Source organism: Tinamus guttatus, unplaced genomic scaffold (genome assembly GCF_059628265.1).
Source record: "Tinamus guttatus ecotype Peru unplaced genomic scaffold, ASM5962826v1 Tinamus_guttatus_pri_ptg000288l, whole genome shotgun sequence".
Lineage (NCBI taxonomy): Eukaryota > Metazoa > Chordata > Aves > Tinamiformes > Tinamidae > Tinamus > Tinamus guttatus.
Window position 1 is genome coordinate 4,388,457 of NW_028288822.1, and position 21,945 is coordinate 4,410,401.

Below are 21,945 nucleotides of genomic sequence, written 5' to 3' on the forward strand. Positions count from 1 at the left end.
TGCAGATTATGGAAATATTCATTCCCTAGCCTTTTCAAAATACCATGCATAATACACTTACTTTCTCCTCCTTGCTAATTTTTACCATTCAGAGTATGACTTATTCAGCAGTTGTCAAAACCTACGCTTCTGAAGATACTTAACGGCTGGCTGGAGCTCACTGGCTTATTGCTCAGACCTCAGGCCTGTCTTTTCAGGTACTTTTCTGTCTGTTCCTAATGATGTGGTGCCCCAGAACAGACCCTGCAGCAATTTCTAACTGCGATGTTGATTTATTAATAGAAATTGCCCAGAGAGCAGTGTTAGAGCTGCACTGTTCTTCTAGATCTCTCACGCTACAACTACACCAGTAAATAAGGCAGTGACAGGGTCTGCTCTCTGACTTCAAGCCAGCTGGCCACTTCCAAGCTCATACATTTCCCCCACCAGCAAGAGAAGAGAGCTGTAGCCTGCCCACTTATTGGGAAGAGCCCCTTGCCCACTTGGAACATCTCTGGAGAGGACAAGCTCACCTGGGCCAAGAGCACTTCACAGACTGTTCGCATAATTCAACAGCAATGACAGTGCTCAGATCTACACCTCAGCCTGTATAATCCAATAAGAGAGATGTAGGCTGTGTACCTGGGAGCACCTGGGAACACTTTGGAGAAAGGAAGTGCCAGGCTCTAATTAGCTGGCAGGGCAGACCCCAGCCAGAGCCTTGACGATTACCCTGGTTCTAGTCCATAGTCCTACAAAAGAAACTCTTCTCTCTACACAGATCCTCAGTCCATATCATTTCATTTAACAACATAAAGATATATAATCTCTATCATTCCTACTTCATTCCTGCTATAGCACAAAGAACACTAGCAAATGTTATTTTACTGTTTATTTTTACCTGTGTGATAAAATTTCCCAGAAAATCCCAAATTGAAAGTAAAATTAGTAATCTGAGCTCTCAAAAGACTCTGAGTGTCAAGCAGGGCCTGAAAAGAAAAAAAAAATCACATTATATAAAACCACATCTGGCAATGTAATTTAACAATATAAGTATTTTTTAAAGTTATACACATTTCCATGTGTTTTCTCTGTATAGTATCATCTCTGAAGTGATATCATTTAAAGATTAAAGACAAGAGGAAAGCATCGTCTTCCTTGCAAAAATGGCCACTATTAAATAACGCTTTGCTCCTTAAACCATGCTATATACAAGGAATCAGAGACACATGCCAGGGAGACCCTTCACTGATTATTCCGTAAACCGGAGACACAGCCAGGAATGTAATTCAGCCTTCTTGTGTCCCACATGATGGTCCCATTCACTAAGGCGAGTAGGATCTATTTATTAGGATTACGTTTCTCCAGATCAGGTGCAAGCACATACAGGATATTTTATTCACGTTTAAAAACTCCTGGCCAAAAAAGAAGTCTATTCTGTGTTAAAGAACTTAATGCTACCCCAAAATTGTGACTCATCTCTCAGACAGTTAGCATACTGGCTGTCAGCGTAAATGTGCTCAGACTCAATTAGTACAAACAAAAAAACAGCATGTTGAAAGAAATAGAGAAATTAACATTCATCAGATACAGCTTCACTCTTCAATTTCAATATGCTCTTCTCGATTTGTCCCAAGATTTATAGTTGTCTTTGAAGAGTTATCTCCCAAACTCTCACATGGTGCTGCTGTTCTCTCTCGCTGTTTCTTAGGTGTACTGAGGGAAGCTAGCTTTCCAGTGGGAGCAAAACCTTTACAAGGCAAGAACAAAACATATGAAAAAGAACAAAAAGCTTCCTCTAAAATGACACTGACCATACATTTCTCCAAATGACCTGCCTTCGACTGAGCCCTTGCTAGTTGCTTATTTATGAGCACAACAGGCTCCTGAGATCTGCAACACTGTACACTGCACATCGTGATCCCTGCTCCCACAAGGGAGCACAGCATGGCCTCGAGTGGGACCGCACTGTCCAGTCCTCTTTGCTAAACTTATAGAAGAATTACCATTTTTCTCTTTTTTTTTCCTTAAGGTCCACATAGGTCAGGAAGGTCATCATGTTCCTCTACCACTAACTTGCCTCTCCTATTGTCTTCTGCAGTAATGCAGCTATAGCAAGGAGAGCAATGCAAGTTTTTCGAGGGACAGTATTACTAAAGCAAAGATTATCTTCTTTCACTGCAAAAGGAAAACCTAAAAATGTCCTTCAGACAATGTATTTTATAAAGGAATAGGTAAAATGAAACACAGAATGGAGATAATTGAAAACAAGCTTGAGACTTCTGAAGTGATACAGCAATAAATCTTCAACAGTGAACTTTTGCAGAGGTTATGAGAGTAAAGACCACTGAGGAAACTTCTGATGAAAGTTGGCAAACCTGCAACCTGTTTATTATTAAAATCTTCCCTGAGCTGGTGGAAATGGATTAATCAGAGGAATTTGTCTTTTTATTGAGATACGCTGCTAAAAATGTAGGAGGCAAATGAATTGGCAATACACTTACTATATTAATGGTTTAGATATTTAAATGACAGAGACCCTCAGTACAGCTTGACAGCAAGCTGACGTGAAGGGCTACAACAAAGTTCTTTCCCTCTGAACTAGAAGAAAAATCCATGCATTTAGAAAGTCCTGAAGAAAGTATGATTCTGAGGTGCATGCATGCCAGTGAAGTAGGTTCTTCAGAAACACAGCAAAAAAAAAAAAAAAAAAAAAAAAACAGATTATTGGATTATCCTGTGCTGCACGACTTTAAAGAAGGTTAAGGCCAAAAACTACATGCACTCTGGTCAGAATTCTGCAACACAGACTTCAGGATACAATAAAATTTATGCCCCAAATGAACAGTGCAGTTTGATAACAAGACTCTTAATTATTCCTATGATTTAAAATGTTAATGTCAAATATACTTCCTTAAAGCTATCTGCCAAAATAAAAAACTTTCTGGAGAACTACTATTTGTAGCCTCTGGCTAGGTTATATTTATATTCTTTATGTTGTGTTTACTGCTATGAGGCATCAATATTTGAACTGCAAAGAACTATGTCTGCTTTTTGAGCCGAAGGTCTTGGCTAGTACCTTTCTGCCAACTCCCCAACTTCTCAGCTCCCGTCTAGTCTGAGTGATAAAAAGCCAGAATGAAAACAGAGAAACTTTAAACAGTAGAGAAACCCATCTTTGAAGGAATACTTTCTGGTATCTCTCTAGCAGTCTAGAGTTCTGCAGTCGATAGAAGAGTCAGAATTCTCCAATTCTAAAGAGCAAGAAGGAGAAGAATATCCAAAAGCCCATTTATTTCTTTGATAATGCTATTAGATTTTCCATTTTCACTTCCTATATTTTGGCCAAATAGATGTGGCAAGACACATCTTGTATCACCCAAATGAAACTTTTTCTGTCATGAATAACATTACACTCCAAAGAAAATCTAGAATTCATCTTCTAGAAAATGTTGAAAGAGATCCCTCCCCACATCCCCCCCCGCTTTTTTAAATAAAATCAATGGCAGTTGTTCTGTTATAATCTTGTGCTGTTGTTTGGAAGTGGATCAACTAAAGCCTAAAGTATCTGCTTACCTGTCCTACCCACTCTGCAAAGCAGAGTGTACAGACCCACTGTGAAGCATTTCTTGTACAAGTAAACTAACATTTGAGTTGTCATGTCTATGATTATTTTCTGGGTGACTTGACATTTTACTTATCTTTCATGTTCTAAAAACAAACTGTTAAAACTCACGAAAAGTATATAGCAGCAGATGGCAGGGACTATTACTGTGAGTTTCTATCAGAGACAAAGAGGCAGAGGGAGGAAGAGCTTGAAAATTCATTTCCAAATGGTATTTTATATGCTGAAGGTAATCTGGTAATATTTTCTGTTTATTTTTGATTGTTTTATGAACAACCTCTCCAGTACTTGTATGGGATGTTATATAAATATGCTAGTGCTAAAGATGATATTTTATAAACTGCTCAGTAAAACCTTCCTATGTTTGTAAATATTTATTTAGTACAAGTTATATCTCCACTGATACTGTAAGGAAAAGAAATTGCTGGCTGTATAATCACCTTCATGTAGCTACAATCTATCTTTTCAACTTTTCCTGTCTCATATACTAGGTTTAGGAAATACCTTTCGTCAGAAATCAAATGAGCATTCAATATACGACTTCCTTATGTCATAACTGACAGTCTAAAATAATCCCAGAAAAGGCACCATTATAATCCAAGGAATAGATGAAAATTGTCCTGACAATAAAAATAGAGAGAAATCTTTCAATCCTTACATCTGACATACATGTAATATCATAATCTTTCATTGAACCCCTTCTACAGAAGGAACAGTTTTATTTCATTTTTCTTATGTTACAGATAGGACAAACAGAGGCACAGAGAGATGCCACAAGTTGTCAAAAGCTCTTGCTAAAGTAAATCAGCAACAAGATCAAGCCAAGAATAAAACCTATTTTGCCAAATGTGCTTTCTACTTCCATAGCCAGGAAACTACTCTGCCTCCCTTGCTCGAATCTCTTTTTTCATCTTTCCACTCTACAGCTTCACTTTCCATACCTACAGAGAAATCACAAGTGTAAGTTTGTTTCTGACAAACAGACAATCTCTTCACCATCAACAAAATCTTCACACCCAACCATTTTAGCTATAGCAACAATCAGTTAAATAAATCAAGAATATTTCATTCAACTCTGCTTCATATTTATGAGTATTTTCCTTCTCAAAAGCAGCTGATAAACTCAGCTACTTGAAAAGCAAATCTGTTCAAAATGCCGTTAATTTTACTGGTGGTGGTGGTCACGTGTTTTAACTAATCTGGCAACCAGATAGACATAACCTCACAGTGCTACAGTGTCAGTATTTTAAACTTCAAACCAGAATATGCTTTTATGTCAGCAACTAAAGGAATAAAGGTCAACTTCATAATAAAAATAAAAAAAGTCTGAGCTCTGTAATACTTCCTTTATTATTTCCTATGTTTAACAATAATATCAAAGGACTCCCCAAAGTAGGAATGACTTTGCTTCTGAAGAAAACTTCTAACATTTTACTGGCTCTTTAACACTTTCCGAAAAGTTAAAAAAAATAATAAAAAACAAAATGTGAAAGCACATGAATTAGTGCACTAACCCCCTTTAGAGGAGCTCTCAAGAGAAGTAGTTTCAGTTCTCTGTAACACATTCCCTCTTTAGTTTAATCCCCTCAAGAGAAAGAAGAAACAGAACTGAGATCCACAACAGAACTAAAGGCACAACAGAACTAAAGGCACTTTTTTTTTTTTTTTTTTTTTTTAAGAATAACTTTTCCTGAGTGTGTAGAAAGACCCTGAGAAAAGAGTCCTGCAAGCACAGCTGCTAGGCTAGGCTATATGCACAGCCCATCTTCTTCAAACTCTTCCTTGTTTATAAGGAAAAAACCAAAAACAAACAACGAAGAGAGGGAGGAATGAAAAGGAGAACTCAGAAACACAACCTAATGTAATGTATATATGACTATATATATATACACACTATATATATATATATGTCCAACCCCTCTGCGTGTGCAGGGGGGTTGGACTAGATGACCTCTAGAGGTCCCTTCCAACATTAAGCATTCTATGATTCTATGACTATGTATATATATTCATATATTTATAGATACGACTGAAGTATACATCTGTGATGTACACGATGATTACAATCATGACTTTTTTTGAGCAACGTGCTTCTCTTCATCTGCTAAACGACCACCTTTGGAAATCTCTCATGTTTAGTAGCCAGAGGTGACACATGACACAGTGTAACACAGAAAAAAGCCTGGGCACCCAAGCTGTGCCTGCTAGGTTTGGGTTTGTCCCAGCACGTCTGCGGTTTATAGCAAAAACAAAACAAACAAACAAAAAACAGGAACGAAAGAGGGAGACAGGGTTTGGGGAAGGCAGCGCTGAGGGAGGTAGTGGCAGGATCCCCAGCAGTGATGCCGGCGTGGTTTTTGGCCAGGGACTAAGGCCAGAGGATACAAAGGCAGCAGCACGAACGTGGGGTGTCTGGAGGTAGCAAAAGGCAACATGACAAAAAGGAACAGAAGGCAGTGTCAGTGAGACTCCATCCCACACGGCTGGGAATTGTAATTTTAATAGACAGACTATTTCACTTCTGAGGAGAAGTGTTTCCCTCACGATAAATTATGTATTTGTGGAACATCATTGAAATTCAATGTATATTCTTTTTGGAGTTCCATTTTGACACCCATCACCACAAACATTGCCTATGCAAGAGAAGAATAATTACTTTGGCTGCGTGTATCTGAAAAATACTCAGAATATCCTTCAGACAAAAGGAGAAGGCTTCTGTTTTCTTTGGCTGGGCATTCTCTTATCTGAGCTGACACTACAGAGGGAGCAGGAGAAGAAAACTAATAAAATCTTCAGCTTTTTCAGCAGAGTGGTTAGCTGGCAGAGACCACCAATGATACATGGATCCTAATCTGCTTGAGTGAAGAAAGTCTTGGTGGAACCAAGGGCTCCAAGATGACACAATCCAGCACAGATGGAAAAAATGATGATAGGGATGGAAAGGCTACACTACTGACAATAAATACTTTCAAGATGACAACGCATCAGATTCTACATGAGCCGAAGATAATGATTTCTGCTACTTTGTATAACAACATTAAAACTTGTGGACAACAAACAAACAAACCTATGAACACTTCTCAAGATATAATAGCTTCAAAACAGAAGTTTTTTTTTTTTTTCTCCAATTGAAATATGGATTGTAAAAAAATCTGCCAGTCAGTTCTTATTTAAAATGTAGCAACTCCATACACCAGCAGGATGCCTATTTATAAATGCCCATGTAACATAGTGACAGAATTTAAAACAGAAAACACACATGCAAAAATTACTTGGAGCAGGAATTATGTACTTGGTATCGGTTACTCGGAAATGGTTGCGGTTTACCAACGGTCAGATTCGACATGCAATTGCATTTTTAAAATATCCAAATAGGCATGTTGAAGAATTAGGCTTCAGGCATGTAAGATAAGCAACCTCCTCCCTGCCCACCCCTGATGGCTTGGGGGTTAGCTGGAGTGTTTGCCAGAGCCATTCACCTGAGTATCTCAGTGGATCTCCTATACATTAAGGCACACGATAGCTAAACAAGTCAGTGTGAGTCATCTCATTTAAGTTCAGTAAGCATCCCTAGCTCAGTACCTGGCTTATAAAGTGTTGAGGACGTGACTATTCATGCTGAGATCGTCACTGAAGCCCAAACCTGTGTATCTTGGTTTTTCAGTGTCCAATAAAAGACACACTGGACCTAAGTTCAGAAAACTCAATGGTCACTTCAGTTTCTGTGCACAGCTGCAGTAAGTGGGATGACAAGAACTTCTGAATGGCACCAACCGGTATCTGAGTTTGAGGTCCTCCAAATGATACCACATAGCCACTAAGTAGCCACTTTGGGAAAAGTTGTCTCAGATATTTGCATCAGAGGTTTGTCATAAGAATATACTGTTTTAGTAGTAAGTGAAGCTTTTTTTTTTTTTTTTGTATTACATAAAATAATAGTTTTCATGATGCTCCCATTATACATTTTCAAGTAATTAGTTTCTTTCATCTAGGTGAATCATTTGTACAACCAAGAGATTAAGAAACAGTTTTGACTAACTTCCTTCAGCAGCTTCTCACTTCTCGAAGGTTGAGATAGCAGGTAATGGGAATAAGCTAATTATGGCAAGGTAAGTTGAAGGTTTTAAATACTCGGTGCCAGTTTTATTTAATAAAGGAATTCAATTAGCATGCTGTTTTCAGGATTCTATATGGAATTCTGCATCATTAGCTCTTGATTAAATTGTACTTTGATGGAAGAGGTGGCTATTACTACAAAGCTAAATGATCTCATTATTCTGCAGTTAACAGAAATAAAGTCCTGTATTTCTTTTAATTAAGGGTCAAAAAACCCCAGGCCAATTAACGCAGAACTAATAAACACCCTACTGGTGCATATGGCGATTTTCCCCTGGATTTTTGTCAGATGGGATTCAATACAGAGCCTTGATTCATGCATTTTTGTCTAACACTTCCTCTGCTTGCAAAACAGCAGCAAGTATAAATAGGTAAATTCTCACAATATAACAGAAGTAAAAAAAAGAATGAAACAAACCAAACCTCTAAAATGCATTCAAAATCTCTGCATACTCGAGAGCACAAAGGCTACTGCCCAAGCAAGACAGTCCTCCACCACACAGGGTGGTCATGAGCTTCCACTGCAGCCAAGTCCATGCTCCCCACCCAGCACACGTTGCTGTCTGGCAAACTAACCAGTAGATGGGAAAGCCTTATAGTGCATATTAAGGTTTCAGCATATATTGCCTCACATTTCATTCACTTTATAACATTTTGAAAAGGCACTCTCTGCTCTCATCACCACATGGATCAACCCAGACAGAGCCAGACTTAGATTATATTGACAATACTGAAAGTATAATGTGCAGGGTCACATGCATTTTCATCTCTTCTATGGAGATATTCACATACATTCTTAACGTTTCTGAGAAAAGAGAAGAAATAGGATACTGAGAGAACTTTATATGGCTTTGAACCAAGAATGACTAATGGAGGTTGGCATTCTGGGCGCACAAAAGCATTTGGTGTGGATTTCTTTGTAAGTGAAGCCTTATGCTAAAATGTAAAGAGATCTCTACATAATAAATAAGGTCAAGTGGAAAGCAGAAGCCTTATAGAAAGTGTTCAGTTAGCCCACCTGATCCCATGGGAGCATAAATGCTTAAGTTTGAAATAACATAGCTCTTAAAGCACACAATTCCACTAAGAACAAGAATGAAAATACAGTCATTTCAGCCTAGGAGTATCAAAATACTCATTGCTACAGAGAAATAACTGAAAAGTAAAAAATGAGAATTATTTCTGTAATTTGCTAGACACAAACACACACACACATATATACATATATATATATATATAGGTACCAGACTGTACATGCATACTGCTTATGTACTTACTTGGAAAAACATCAGTCAATTCACAGAGGCAATGATTTTCTTATTTGGGTTCTTTGAAGAAGTGGGCTATTTATAAAAGTTATAAAGTTATGCTATCACCTTTTTTTCCTCTTGTATTAAACTGTAAAACATAGGACACAGGTATGGAAAGAAGCAGGGACTTTTCAGGGACGTGGAGAAGCAGTGCAGCATTTCCCCCTGGCCCCCTTAAACCTAGAGTAGCTTAACCTCTGGAGGAGAAAACAAGGGAGCATAACAACCTTCTCCAAGGAATGCTAATGAGCTTCCTGAATGGCAGCACATCACTATGCACGGAGCAAAGCCCTCCTGCTGTATGTCATGGGTGACAAGCCGCAGAGCATTCACCTTCATCTGGTTATAAAAAGGCAGCCGTAATTCTTTTCTCTATTACTTCCATATGTCAGCTGCTGGAATCACAACACATTACTTAAATGGAAGCAACGTATCAGTGGAAGCATGCATACGTGTTTGAAGAAAGGCAATGCAAATAATCAGCTACTTACTTTCTCTTCATCTCGGTTACTTTCTTAAGGCATTAGAAGCAAAAACTTTAGAAAGTAGTGCCTATGGAGAGTACATGAGAACAGTCTTATCATGTGAGAAAAGATTCACTGAGCAAGCTGGAACAGTAAAGTGAGTGTGATCAGAAAAGTAAGGAGTTAGCTAAGTCTATTCCTTCCTTTCAAAGAAGGGTCCTCTATCCTCCACCCCCAACCACTACAAAATATTTACTTGCAGAAAAGGAACTTATTTTGCCTCTGTTCACCTTTTGAAAAGCATCACAAAAATATTCTAATGAATTCATGTGTGTTTAGCTAAAGTACAAACTGTGGATAATTCTGAGTCTCTGCCATCCAATCCCCAAGATGATTCTATCTGTTTTTTATTTACTACTGCCATACCTAGGCAAGTTGCTCATGCTACTCATGAGGCAGACCTAGCAGAAAACTGGGCCTAGCAACACATCACCAGGTGCAGGCACTAGCTATGAATGAAGCACCATGGGGCAGGGCCGCTCTCCTGACCCAGCCCTCCACACGAGACACCCCTTTTGTGAATGGCTGAATGTAACTAATTTCCTTACAGAGGAAAATACTTGGTCTCTTTAGGCCTACATATCTAAACAGGCAGGAGCAAGATGCACAGGATACTGTTCTCCTTAACAGTAAAACTCCTATTGCTTTGCTGTAAAGCAATACTACGTCAATACTGTGAGTCGTTAAATCCACGACCTGATGTCTCACACTATTCAGTGGAGCTAAGTGCTACTACATCCAACTGCTTTAGTTTTCTAAAACAAACAAAAAAACAAGATAAGAATTCTAACAGATATAGAACTGGTATAAAAAATGGAACTTTAAGCTTTTCCAAACTTAATGCACATGTGAATTGATTCTGAGCTAGAAAGAATACGCACAGGTCCAGCACTGCTTAATTTTTATTACATTTTTAATAAAGAGATTATGATGCTGTTTTTACAGCCACTCTGCTTACAAAGGTTTGTGTAGAGGAACAGATGATCTACATGGACAAAATAGACAGTTTAGTCAACTACTAAAAATGAATGGGTGCTGCTACTGTTTTGGACCCCAAAAAAAGTCTGGCTTCTTGCATAGCTTCACGGACAAATATGTCAGTGTTGCCATTTGACACACACAGTCTATTCTACAGATTTCCTTCTGAGGGTCGTACTCATCCTATAGCCTATGGAGGTAGACTGTATATTACATAAAAAGGAAAAAAGGAAGCACATCACTAGCTGCACATCTGATCTTCAATATGATCTTTCCTGGTCACCAATGCACTGTGCTCACTTCAGGCCTTCCCTGACGCCTTCTAATGCCTATAGACATATTAACAAAAAACATGAAAGAGAGACATTCAAAGTCCAGTGGGGAAAGATGATCTCTTTTTCTTTTGCCTGTCAGCCCACCCAAGTAAAAATTTAGAAGCCAGCTATTAGTAGGCATAGGTCTCCACGCACTTAGCACAATGGATAACCAAGATAAGTAACCTTAGTGTGAAACTTAGTGCCCCAGGCTTGGCTCCAGCTAACTCTGCAAAAAGTGCAGGAGGGGAGAAGGAAGAACACACGGCATCACCAAGCGCTACCTTGGTAATCCCAGAAGCATCACACGTGGGGCATCCCAGCCCCTCTGCGCCCGTTTACAGCCACCTTCTTCGGGTCAAGGATTTTTATACAACCTTCTATTTCAAACATCAAGAAGCTCCTTTTAAACACGAAAGCTAGGCTGTATCGAGGGGCAGTACATAAAACAAGGTACTTTTATGTATTAAATTTTAACAAATCTGACTAGTGAAATGTTCTATTCATCGGTAGCAGTCCATAAAAAGTATAAAGCTCAGTGTAACTGAATAGATTCGAGTATCTCTGGTAGTTGCGTAACTGGCACATTCAGTGACATACCACTTCATTCCTAATAATTGACTATGCAATACTATAGATAAAGGAACAATTAACTTACATATACCCTCTCCTGTGAAAGGTTAAGGAACTATCCTGCTGTCTTGACAGTTCAGGCTTTCTGACATCTTCTGCCCATTCTCCTTTAATGCAAAATATACTTAACCCTCTCTTCTAATATAAATATTTAGGTTATTTCTATGCAAGAGTAACTGAAAAGAACTGTCATTGTATTTTTTTAAATTCATGCACAGGTGGTGTGCTTTAGTATGCAAAGTTCTGACTTCTTGCCACTGGAAGTCTATGCTGCTACATCCTGTACTGATTTCTTCCTGCTATACAGGCTGAAAGACACTTAAATTACTATGGTTATTTAAAATTCATTAAGCTACACGAAATAATGAGAACAAATTTGTAGAGGGAGCAAACAATTAGCTCTTAGGGGAGAAATTTCTGTTCTGTTAACCAAAAGATATGATGGCACCAATGTGCTGAGGCAATAACATAGCAATGATGGCTCTGGCTGTGGGACATGGAATAAAACCTCTCTGAACAAACACAAACACGTACATTTGATCTTAGTCACTCTAGAAGCATTTTATGAGCAACAGAAACAATATATCCTCTTAAGGTGCAATTCACTTGATTAGTGTCTGCCTAAAAATGAGCCATTTGTATCTATTTCTCTATGTTGACTAATACGGAAAGCTGGTTGGCTAGCCAGTTGGATGTCTATATTATAAACCTCGACACCTAGGCAAGAAAAATTTTGCCCAGACAGACTGTGTAAGTGACGGAGACTAAAGTGCTATGAATTTGTTCTTTCGGTTAAATCCTCTGCATCACCAGAACATTGTTTAGAACAGATAATATGCAAGCAAATCACCAAAGAATATAATTCTCATTATCCAATTTCTCAATGACCCTAATGCTGAAAGCCTCTGTAGATTCAAGCTTGTTTTTTTCATTTTAATGCAGGTCTGCTAATAGACTAGAAAAAAAAAGATATGCCATCTCCCTCCCCATAATTGATATGGTTAATACAAAACCACATTTCACATATACATTACATGTGTATGCACATGTATACGTATATTTATAAATTACATTACAAATTTCCCAAAAAGAAACAAGCATAACATTGTAATGTGTTAGCACAGTCATATTTGTCTCTTGTTTACTCTGAATATATTCACATTCAAATCAAAGATGCTTATTCGTGCCAAAACTCTTGTCAAACAGCAGACTGACCAGGTCCTAAAGTGACTAAATGTAGAAATCACTTGTGTAGAGAAAGATTAGATTTATGTGAAGGAAGTGAAAAGACCACAGGGAAGTAAGCATGCTTTTCCCATCCTAACTTCAATTCAAAGTGCCTCTTTTGAAAAGCACATAAAGGACAGGCAAAAACATAAGGTATAATTGATACAGCTACTGACAGTATTGAGAGTAGTTGATACAGCTATCAACTTTAGGAAATATTTCATAATGCCCTAATTTTCATTTTGAAAATGTGATCGTTCTCAAGGAAATACAGAAAGTGCATGAATGGAGAAAATGAAAAATAAAGTAGACCAATTTTACTTGCCTACAGCTCCACCAGCACTTTTGGAGCAGGAGCTGTCAGTGGAAAAAAAATTCTATTTTAATTTTCCCTCTGTTATCAGATTTTTTTTCCTTGGAAAATCTCAGTGCTTTATAGTGTGAGAAATTCTATAATGAGTATCTGTAACAATAAAGATTATGATATTAAATTTAAAGTGTCAAGTGAGAGAATCATGGTCTATTAAGATAAACTTACTCTGTGGATATCTAGATAGATTTTCTCTATATATCCATTTGAATGAATTATTTGCACTGCACAGGCTCTTAGTCTTCTAAGGGAAACAAAGAAAAATATAACATTGTCACAGCATAATGGTCTCTGCTGCTAGACAAATATTAAGAGAGTAAAAAAGTCATCGAAAATGAATGCTGAGATGACATTATCAAGTTTATTTTCAAAGTGGGAGGCAATTAGACTATGACAATGTTCCCTTCCATTATTTCTATTATACCAAAGACAAAGCAAATAAACGGAGATGGATGGCTACTGTTGATGCACACTGACAGCTACTCAGTATGCTGTATGGAACAAAACCATTATATTGACTGTCCCTATATAAAGTCTGGGCTAATTTGGTAACAGTCAGGTATTGTTTCATGATGTTTTTTTTTGTTTGCTTACTCCTTTTTTGCAGGGGGCTTCTGTTTTTAACTGACGAAGTCATGGTGGGACTGGTACAAAGTTAGGCTGCTGTTTAGTAAAAATCGCCCATGTGTTACTTTTACACGATTTTTATGTCAATAAACAATGTTAAAAGATTTTCAGAAGAACTCTTTATCCTCATATTCTTGACATTCTGGATACTCAAGCTAAAGTACCACTTTGCCTAATTTTGAGATCAGCAGATGACCCTCATTTTAGAGAGGTTACTTTGACTTAACCTCTCCTGAGGTAACAGATAATACTGATAAAAAAAATTACCACTTAACCTTATGATTGCAATTTTCAGAAGTGCTCAATTCCAATTCACAATTTTTAGAGAAGAGGGCAATTTAGTCCAACAGCCATCTATTAACTATTATTCTGGCCACTTAGCAAGTCTCATTTCTGAAGAAGATATTGCCTTGAAAACCTAACCTTATATACAACTGCAATGTTACAAGTATTCCGTACTGCTTCAGTGGTGCAGAATCTCTTTTTATAAGATGATCCTCCTCTTTAACACCCCAAAAGAAGTTAACAGTACAGTCAATTTTCTTAACTTGCTAACCAAAATGAAGCCTAAACCTCAGCAGCTTAATAAACTAGTCCTTTAAAAGTGAACTTAAATTGATTACAACAGGTGACAGATTCAGAAGATCCAGAACAAATATTTGTCCACCTTAGTTAGTGAAACTCAATAACAAGTAATTATTTTTGCCATCAGTTATGTATTAACTCTGCAGTTTCTAAATTCTGTCCCATCCATACTGCTGAGCAGGACCAACAAGGTTCTCTGGATTTGGAAGCTTTATGAAGTGATTCAGATTACTTCGGTGTTAATGGAGAGCATGTTAAAACATCCATTCATCTTACTCTTATTAGATTAGTCTTACTAGATGCGAATATGTCCAGAAAAATATTAAATAAGAGACATATCAAACAACATTAAAATTCATAAAAGCATTAGACCTAATTCTACATTGCTGGAATTTAAAAATGTAATTTTAGTAGAAGCGAGCTAATCATGAGTACTGAAATTCTACCAAGTCTCCATTTAGGAATCTATTTTCACACTATAGCACACAATTCTATGTCACAGTCAACACAGCAGAACTCAGTAAAACACTCCTATCTAATAGGATGTCATTTATGTGCAAATATAGTTTACAGTAACAGACATTCAACTACTGCAAATTGATTTTATTTCATTCCTTCCACATGTCATTGTGCCACAGAGGATAACTCCTTTGATATTAATAGTAATGAAGATGCATTGCATCTGACAATCCTAACAATATGCTTAATAGAACATTTTAACTTTAAGTCTGAAGGGAACACTTCTTCTGATTCCACTGTTTCAGAATATAGTACTATATAAATGATCATCTACATTATTCCTACTTAAAAGTTATTTCCCCTTTGATATTATTTGTATTTTATTTGACAGTTTTATTTTGGGGAGTTAGCACTCTGACATACTGCAAATTAATCTCCCAAAACAAAACAGTTCATCCTTTTGGATCTGCTTTAACATAATTTGAAGGAAACCTCATTAGTTTCCTGTTTCTGATTAAGTAATTCCGGCAATTAATCATTCTAACTAACCTGAAGTGACATCTTAACATGTCATCAAAAAAGAAGAAATGAGAAACATACCATTTTGAATTGCTACTGTCCAACATATAGGACATATATGCTGGCTTTATTCTATATTTTTTTAATAGAATCATCATCATCTTCAAAACAACAGTTTTGCCACTGATGGAGATCTTTCATGCGATTTGATTAACACTTAGGAAATTCTCAAAACATGCTCACCTAACCAACTGAAATATTCTTATTTCAGTTCATGTTCTACACAGAGATTACATTTATTGATCCCCATTTTTTCCACCTTTCCCATGCAATTCTTCTGCATGACGTTAACACTTCTCTAGGAGGTACATCTAATGTATAATTGCATGTGCAGAGAATATTTTGGAAAATCGTTTATACTGTAGTTTTAAAACAAATCAAAGTGTAACCCCAAGTTCCAAACCTTTAAAAAAGCAATATATGCATTCAAATTCAATAGCACTGTAAGAAAGCCTATTTAAAATTGAACAGAATTGAGTAACAATCACATGCAGAATTACCCTTGTCTCTCGTTTCCCCTCTAAGTTCTTCTTTCCACCACGTAAGTTTTAACAACATTCTCCTTTATTTGTAGCATAAACATGGTACTAATGAGATTTTTTAGCCTCTAGAGCAAATATTTCTATTTTGAAAAGTGTTCACTAACTTCACTTGAACAGCATAGTTCAGTGAGAAAGGACATTCAAAAACCTGCAATGTGAACTGCTTTAAAACTTAAGAAAACTGTCAAGTCATCTAGTTACAGAACAAGTTTTTATGACCTACATTAAGAACAGTCTTGGCTGCAAGCAAGAGCCAGAAAATAGCGATAAGAAAGGTGGAATGCTGCAACTTTGTCCTGACATTTGAAAAATATTTCAAATAACAAACAATCCAATCTGTTCTTCAAAATTTATATGTTGGCATTTATTATCCACTCATCACATTCACCTTCTGCTTGTAAGACTAGCACCATACACGTTACATACTAATAGCATCTAGTTCTGAAATCCTGTGCTGCCTTCACATTCCACTGAAGTATTTGCTTACAGGGTACTCATCAACTGCAGAATTAAACTCTGCAATTTTCTAGTTGCTCAAAATTGTGGGAGGAGAGGTCTAAAAGGAAACATGTCATTCATATCCCCTTTCTTTAATAGTTAATTAGCAACTACTATTCTTTAATTCCCTTCTGGGTAACCATTTCCTATATTCAGTAAGGGGAACCTAATTCAAAGGTGCCCACCCTCTGCTTTCTAGAGCTTACCTCAGTAGGGACTCATATACCATGTTAGGGAAAACCATGCATATTAGCCAGTGAGGTTTTATTACTCCACATGCTTTCTTAGCACATGTATAAGCAATGCTGCATGGACTTAAAACACAGGAAGTTCCATGTCCATGCAAGGAAGAACTTCTTTCCTGTGAGGGTGACAGAGCCCTGAAACAGGCTGCCCAGAGAGGCTGTGGAGTCTCCTTCTCTGGAGATCTTCAAAACCCACCTGCATGGGGCCCTGTGCCACATGCTCTGGGTGTCCCTGCTGGAGCAGGGGGGTTGGACTAGAGGATCTCTGGAGGTCCCTTCCAACCTCAACCACTCTGTGATTCTGTGACTCCACTCCAGTCTGGAGGCTCAAGCAACTATCGCACTTGGACTAAGCACCACTCAAAGCCAGAGACTGCCTTCTCTCTCAAGGATGAAACAGTTCGCCTCGCTCCTCTCTGATCTGCATCCTTGATGAATTCCAACCCTTAATTAACTGTTCACTTTGCAAATTAGATGTTAAAACTCACACTTTGCTGCAATGACCATTAGTTTCTGAACATACTTTACCTGTACATCGTTGGCGTTCATCCTTGTTCCCTCCTTTCCAACGAAGATGTCATCTATGTCAACCAGCAGGTACCTATCCAAGGAAAGCCTGAGTTTCTTTCCAGACAGGAAAGAGATGGCATCTATGAAAATCAGCTTGTGCAGCCAAAAATTCAAGTTATTGCCAAAAAGGACTCGCTGAATCCCATCGTGGAGCCCCAGGTCATGAATTACTGTGGCATGGAGGATACTTTTAGTGGTAGGTGGTGACAGGTATTCTGGCGTCTTTATCTTTGCAAATATCACTGGTTGATAAGATGTGTGATTAACCTGGAAAACTGCCCAGTCATTTCCAAGCAAAGGACCTTTATCAAGTTTAGAGGATTTCGTCACATGCAGCAATGGAGAATGAGGGTTAATGCAACAGTCCTTAATACCCAGATTGCTGTGGACAAGGAAAGGAAAGCCCTTCAACTGAAAGCTCTGCAAGCTGTTCTCACTGCCTTTGTGGAATCCAATAACACCTACGCCATATTCTATGCAGTACTTATCTAGAAGGCCTCTGTTCCAAGAGTCCATATTTACATACTTTAGAATATTTTCATATACTATGAGAACATATTTGCCTTTGTTTTTGTCTATAAGCACTGGGAGATCACCTTTTCCAGGTGCAATCTCAATGTGATATTGAAATCTGCTGGATTCTAAAATAGTTATTATATCTTGGCCTAATGCTGAATACTGACTTTCCACAAACACGAGCACTACAAGATCAGTCTTCAGGGGATCAACAGGCTTCATGGTTTTCATCTCCATCAGCTTGTATGGCAACAGTTGAAGATCACCACATTCCACGTCTGAAGCAATTTCAGGAAGCTCATTTTCTTGTTTGTAGCCATTATACAAGTAATATGCAGAAATAACAATGCTCACCATACAAAAAGTGGCCAGCAAAATAACTGTTCTTTGAAAATGTCTATGAAGTTTCATGATAAAACTCATGTTGCTTACTTGCCTTAGATTGTTCTCAACAGCAGCATTAAAAACAAACAGATTCTCAACAGCTTGTTCCAGTCCTCTTAAATACTTATGTCACCATTGCAGCGCATACATCTATCTTCCACAAGCTTTACAGAAGATATAATCTAGAAGAAAAGAAAACCAGAGATTTAATCCCTACATCACACTTGTGAAGTATTACCACATGTAACCTAATTGACAGTAGACATACCACTGCCAAACAGAGGTTTGGAAATGAGCAGCTCAAAACTTCAGTTGTTTGGTTTTCAGGTTTTGCATTAGCAGTGTTAATTTTTCCTGTTCCTCATTAGTTTTCATTATTTCTTTATTTTACAAAGCACATATCTGTCATGCTGCATTTCATGATGACACAGCACTGAAACTTCCCTGAAGTCAAAACCTTTGCACAAGTACAAAAAACACAGTTGGAGCAACCTCCGCTTTGATCATCACAGAAACCAAGGCTAAGACTTCAAGACCTAAAAGCCTGAAGTCTAAGTGTTGAGCAAAGAACAGCTGACATTGACAAAGAGGTGTTTGATTGCAACATCTCAGAAGGGTTGCAACTCAAGGGCTGCTAATGGAAGCAGCAGCAGCAGCAGCACTTGGAGCAACTCCAGCAAGAACATCCTAATCCATTCCACAGAGCAGAAAACCTGGAGGCAGCCACAGATGTGCTTTCTCTACAAGAAAACCAGTGCTATTTTATCCTTAGCTCCCTGTACTGTTGGCACATCCTGGGAGCTACACAGTGCAGCTGTAAGCAGGAAAGGATGGAGATGCTATGACAGATGAAAGGTTTTGCTCTGAGAAATGAGGAATTCTCCAAGACCCAGCAGGACCCGTGGGCAGACCTGGCATTCTCAACCCAGAGAAAGGAACAAAAAGAATGGAATAGGGTGCACATTTAAATGAATGTTCTCTCTATCCATCTTAAGGTAGCACTATAACTTTTTGTTTATTTAAGGATTGTTTTGCATGGTCAAAGCTCAAAATACACACACACACATATATATAAAGGAACATACATCTACTAATACTGAACTGATTTTGAAATCTTGGCAATGTACAGTGGGTTTTTTTTGTTTGTTTTGTTTTGTTTTAGAAGTTCAATATTTATCACAACTGTAGACATGGCTTTGGGGAAAATGATCCTTCTCCAGTATCACTTCCAAAAGCAAAACCAGACAAAAGACATAATTTAGAACATATCAATATTGGGTAAGAAGAAGCATTTCAAGACAGAGCAGTGTCTGTGAAGTCTTATGCTCACAACAAAATAACAAAATAAATTACAAAAAAAAGAAAAAAGAAGCTATTAAAGCTTGAATCATAAGTCCGAGAAAAAAAAAATCCAAGTATAAGGGAAAATCTTAAAGACAATAAGTCTGAGAACTCTTCACAAGAGTTCAAGTCTGTTAGTATTGTTTCAGTTTACCATGTGAAAAAGCAATGAAAAGACGCTTAGCGAATACAAGCCATCTTAGCTCATTAATTTCAATGGGATCATGTTAATGTACATGAATGACGAGTATAGCCCCCGTTGTACCTCAGAATGCTTGGAAATACTTGAAAAGGTTGTTATACACTACACTGATTTAAAATTGCATAATGGTGACGTAAGAGAAATACCATACAAATTATTTTGCAAGTCAAACCTCTCTTAATCTGAAGCAATAAAAATGCCTCACTGTTCTTTATCTAGAACCTTATTATTTTAGAAGAATATCATTTGAATTCTTACGAATTTTGCTTTCCATCTGAAAATTCAGATGCTACCTTTTACCTATGTTATTCCGAAAGTGTGGTATCAAAATGCCCCCCTAAGTTGAAAATAGGTAATAAAAATACTCTTTGCGCTTCCAACTTCACATATGTTTGAATTTTGCTTCTGCTTGTGGCCCCACTGGATGGCAAGATTTCAATAAGGTAAAGCTGAGTCACGGAAACCAGTTTTGTATTTTGTTCTGAATGCAGCAAGGCTCATGATCATTCTTACTGTAGTAAAAGTTATGTCTGGAGCCCATATCCACTTCTCATAAAGATCTTGTGGGCACAGGATATAGGGATCATCCTATTAATTGGCAGATTTAAAATTCTCATGCAATACTGCTCGGAAGTCACAATTATAGACACCTTCAGAGAGCTTGCATTTAACAGATACATTAGAACATAAATCACTGCGATTTCCCCCTCCCTCCTACCCCCCTGCACTAACAAGCTACTACTGATATAAGAATAAATACTATGAAAAGCGGAACTCCATCATATGCAGTCTGGTGAATTTCTACCATTTGCAGCTTTTCTTTAGCTTGTTATTTCATTGCTAAGTGTAAACGACCAAATCCTTGGCTTCTATAAATCATTTTAGCACCACGACACTAATGGGAATACTTGAGCAAGACAGCACTGGCTAGAGATTTGGTCGATTAATGAGAAAGAGTAAATGAATACATGGAACAGGAAAGCAAAAATCTTGATTTTGTATTTATTGGCAATAAAACTAACATAATGACTAAATATCTATGCAACTTGCAGAGAAGTTTTTGCCCCTAAACCTCAAGCCCAGTCCCTGGATTCAGATCCATACCAGGGTGCTGACAGGCTGTGCTGGGTGAACGTCATGGCAACACCACAAACCCTGTGCCCTCATGGGCACAGTTTTGCACTAAGACTTTCACGGTGAACAGGGCTCAAACGCATGCTCACTTTCTATGGCTGCTTTTCTAAGCAGCAGAAACATCTTATTTTCCAGGCTCAGTAGCTGAAATATGTTTCTGATCATTCAGATTCTTTTTTTCTGGAACTAAAACAAAAATCCTCAAAATGATACCAATCCACATTCACATTGACACACTTCAAAGAATACTGAGTCAAATAAGAAACTGAGCATTCACCTAAAGACAGACACATAAATTTGGTCTAATTTTGCCTCAGCCTTGCGCAAAGGTTACTTCATACTGTGACCACTGCATAAGGTGTGACATACTAATTCCCTATAGAAATCTTTATCTTATGAAAACACTTTTGCCAAGATCAGCCAAAAACTGTGCAAGTTCAGGATTCATTGCTTATCAGTATTACTCAGCTATGTTGCATTTGTACAATTACATATAATTCAACATGTTTTTAATTCTATTCTAGTAACACCATACTGCTGTAGGACAATTTTCTTCTTTTCCAAACTGCTCACTAACAGGGCAATAGCAACATATCTCTCATATGCAAAGTAAGGAACAAGTTTTAAAGGATATATTCTTTGGTACATCATATGGATATTTAAATATACAGTGATTAGCATGCTATCTAATTGCTTTGTACATAAAGTCCTCTTTGGTCAGCCATCATAAAATATGACCTTAAAGGAAGTATCCTGAAACCACTACATTGGTGTTACTATAGTGTAAATCTATGAACAACACTGCAGACGGTAGCAAAGTTCACTTGAGAACAACCAAATCTGGGACAGGTAGCAGTGCTCAGATTTTTAAATCAATTATGAAATATATAAAACTGGTCTTCAAATATTTAGTACCTCTGTTTACAACATTGTTCTGCTAAGTAAATTATCAAAGCAGTGATCACTCAGATAAGCAAATCTGAGCAAAAAAGAAGGAGATTTCATGTTAGGAAGATGTTTTTAGCTTGAAGAGATAGCAATAATAGACATAAACTGGGAAGGAAAGCTACTGAGACCCTTTGGTATCATAAAGCTTACCCTGCAATGTGAGTATACAAGGACTTAAATTTTCTTTTTTTTTTTTTTTTAAATGGAATAGCTTAAGCAGAGCAAAATTCTAGTAGATA

The 21,945-nt window shown here is 37.6% G+C and overlaps 1 protein-coding gene across 1 annotated transcript in view; it reads right to left on the reverse strand.

Annotated features, from left to right (window-relative positions):
* LOC104578392 (N-deacetylase and N-sulfotransferase 3) overlaps positions 1-18,251 on the reverse strand; it is a 48,891-nt gene extending 30,640 nt beyond the window's left edge. The window contains exons 1-2 of the mRNA XM_088527683.1: positions 17,140-18,251; positions 881-968 (exon numbers count right to left, since the gene is read on the reverse strand). Coding sequence (XP_088383809.1) covers positions 881-968; positions 17,140-18,120 — 1,069 coding nt within the window. The 5' untranslated portion in view covers positions 18,121-18,251. The remainder of the gene's footprint in view (positions 1-880; positions 969-17,139) is intronic.
* Positions 18,252-21,945: the final 3,694 nt, after the last annotated feature.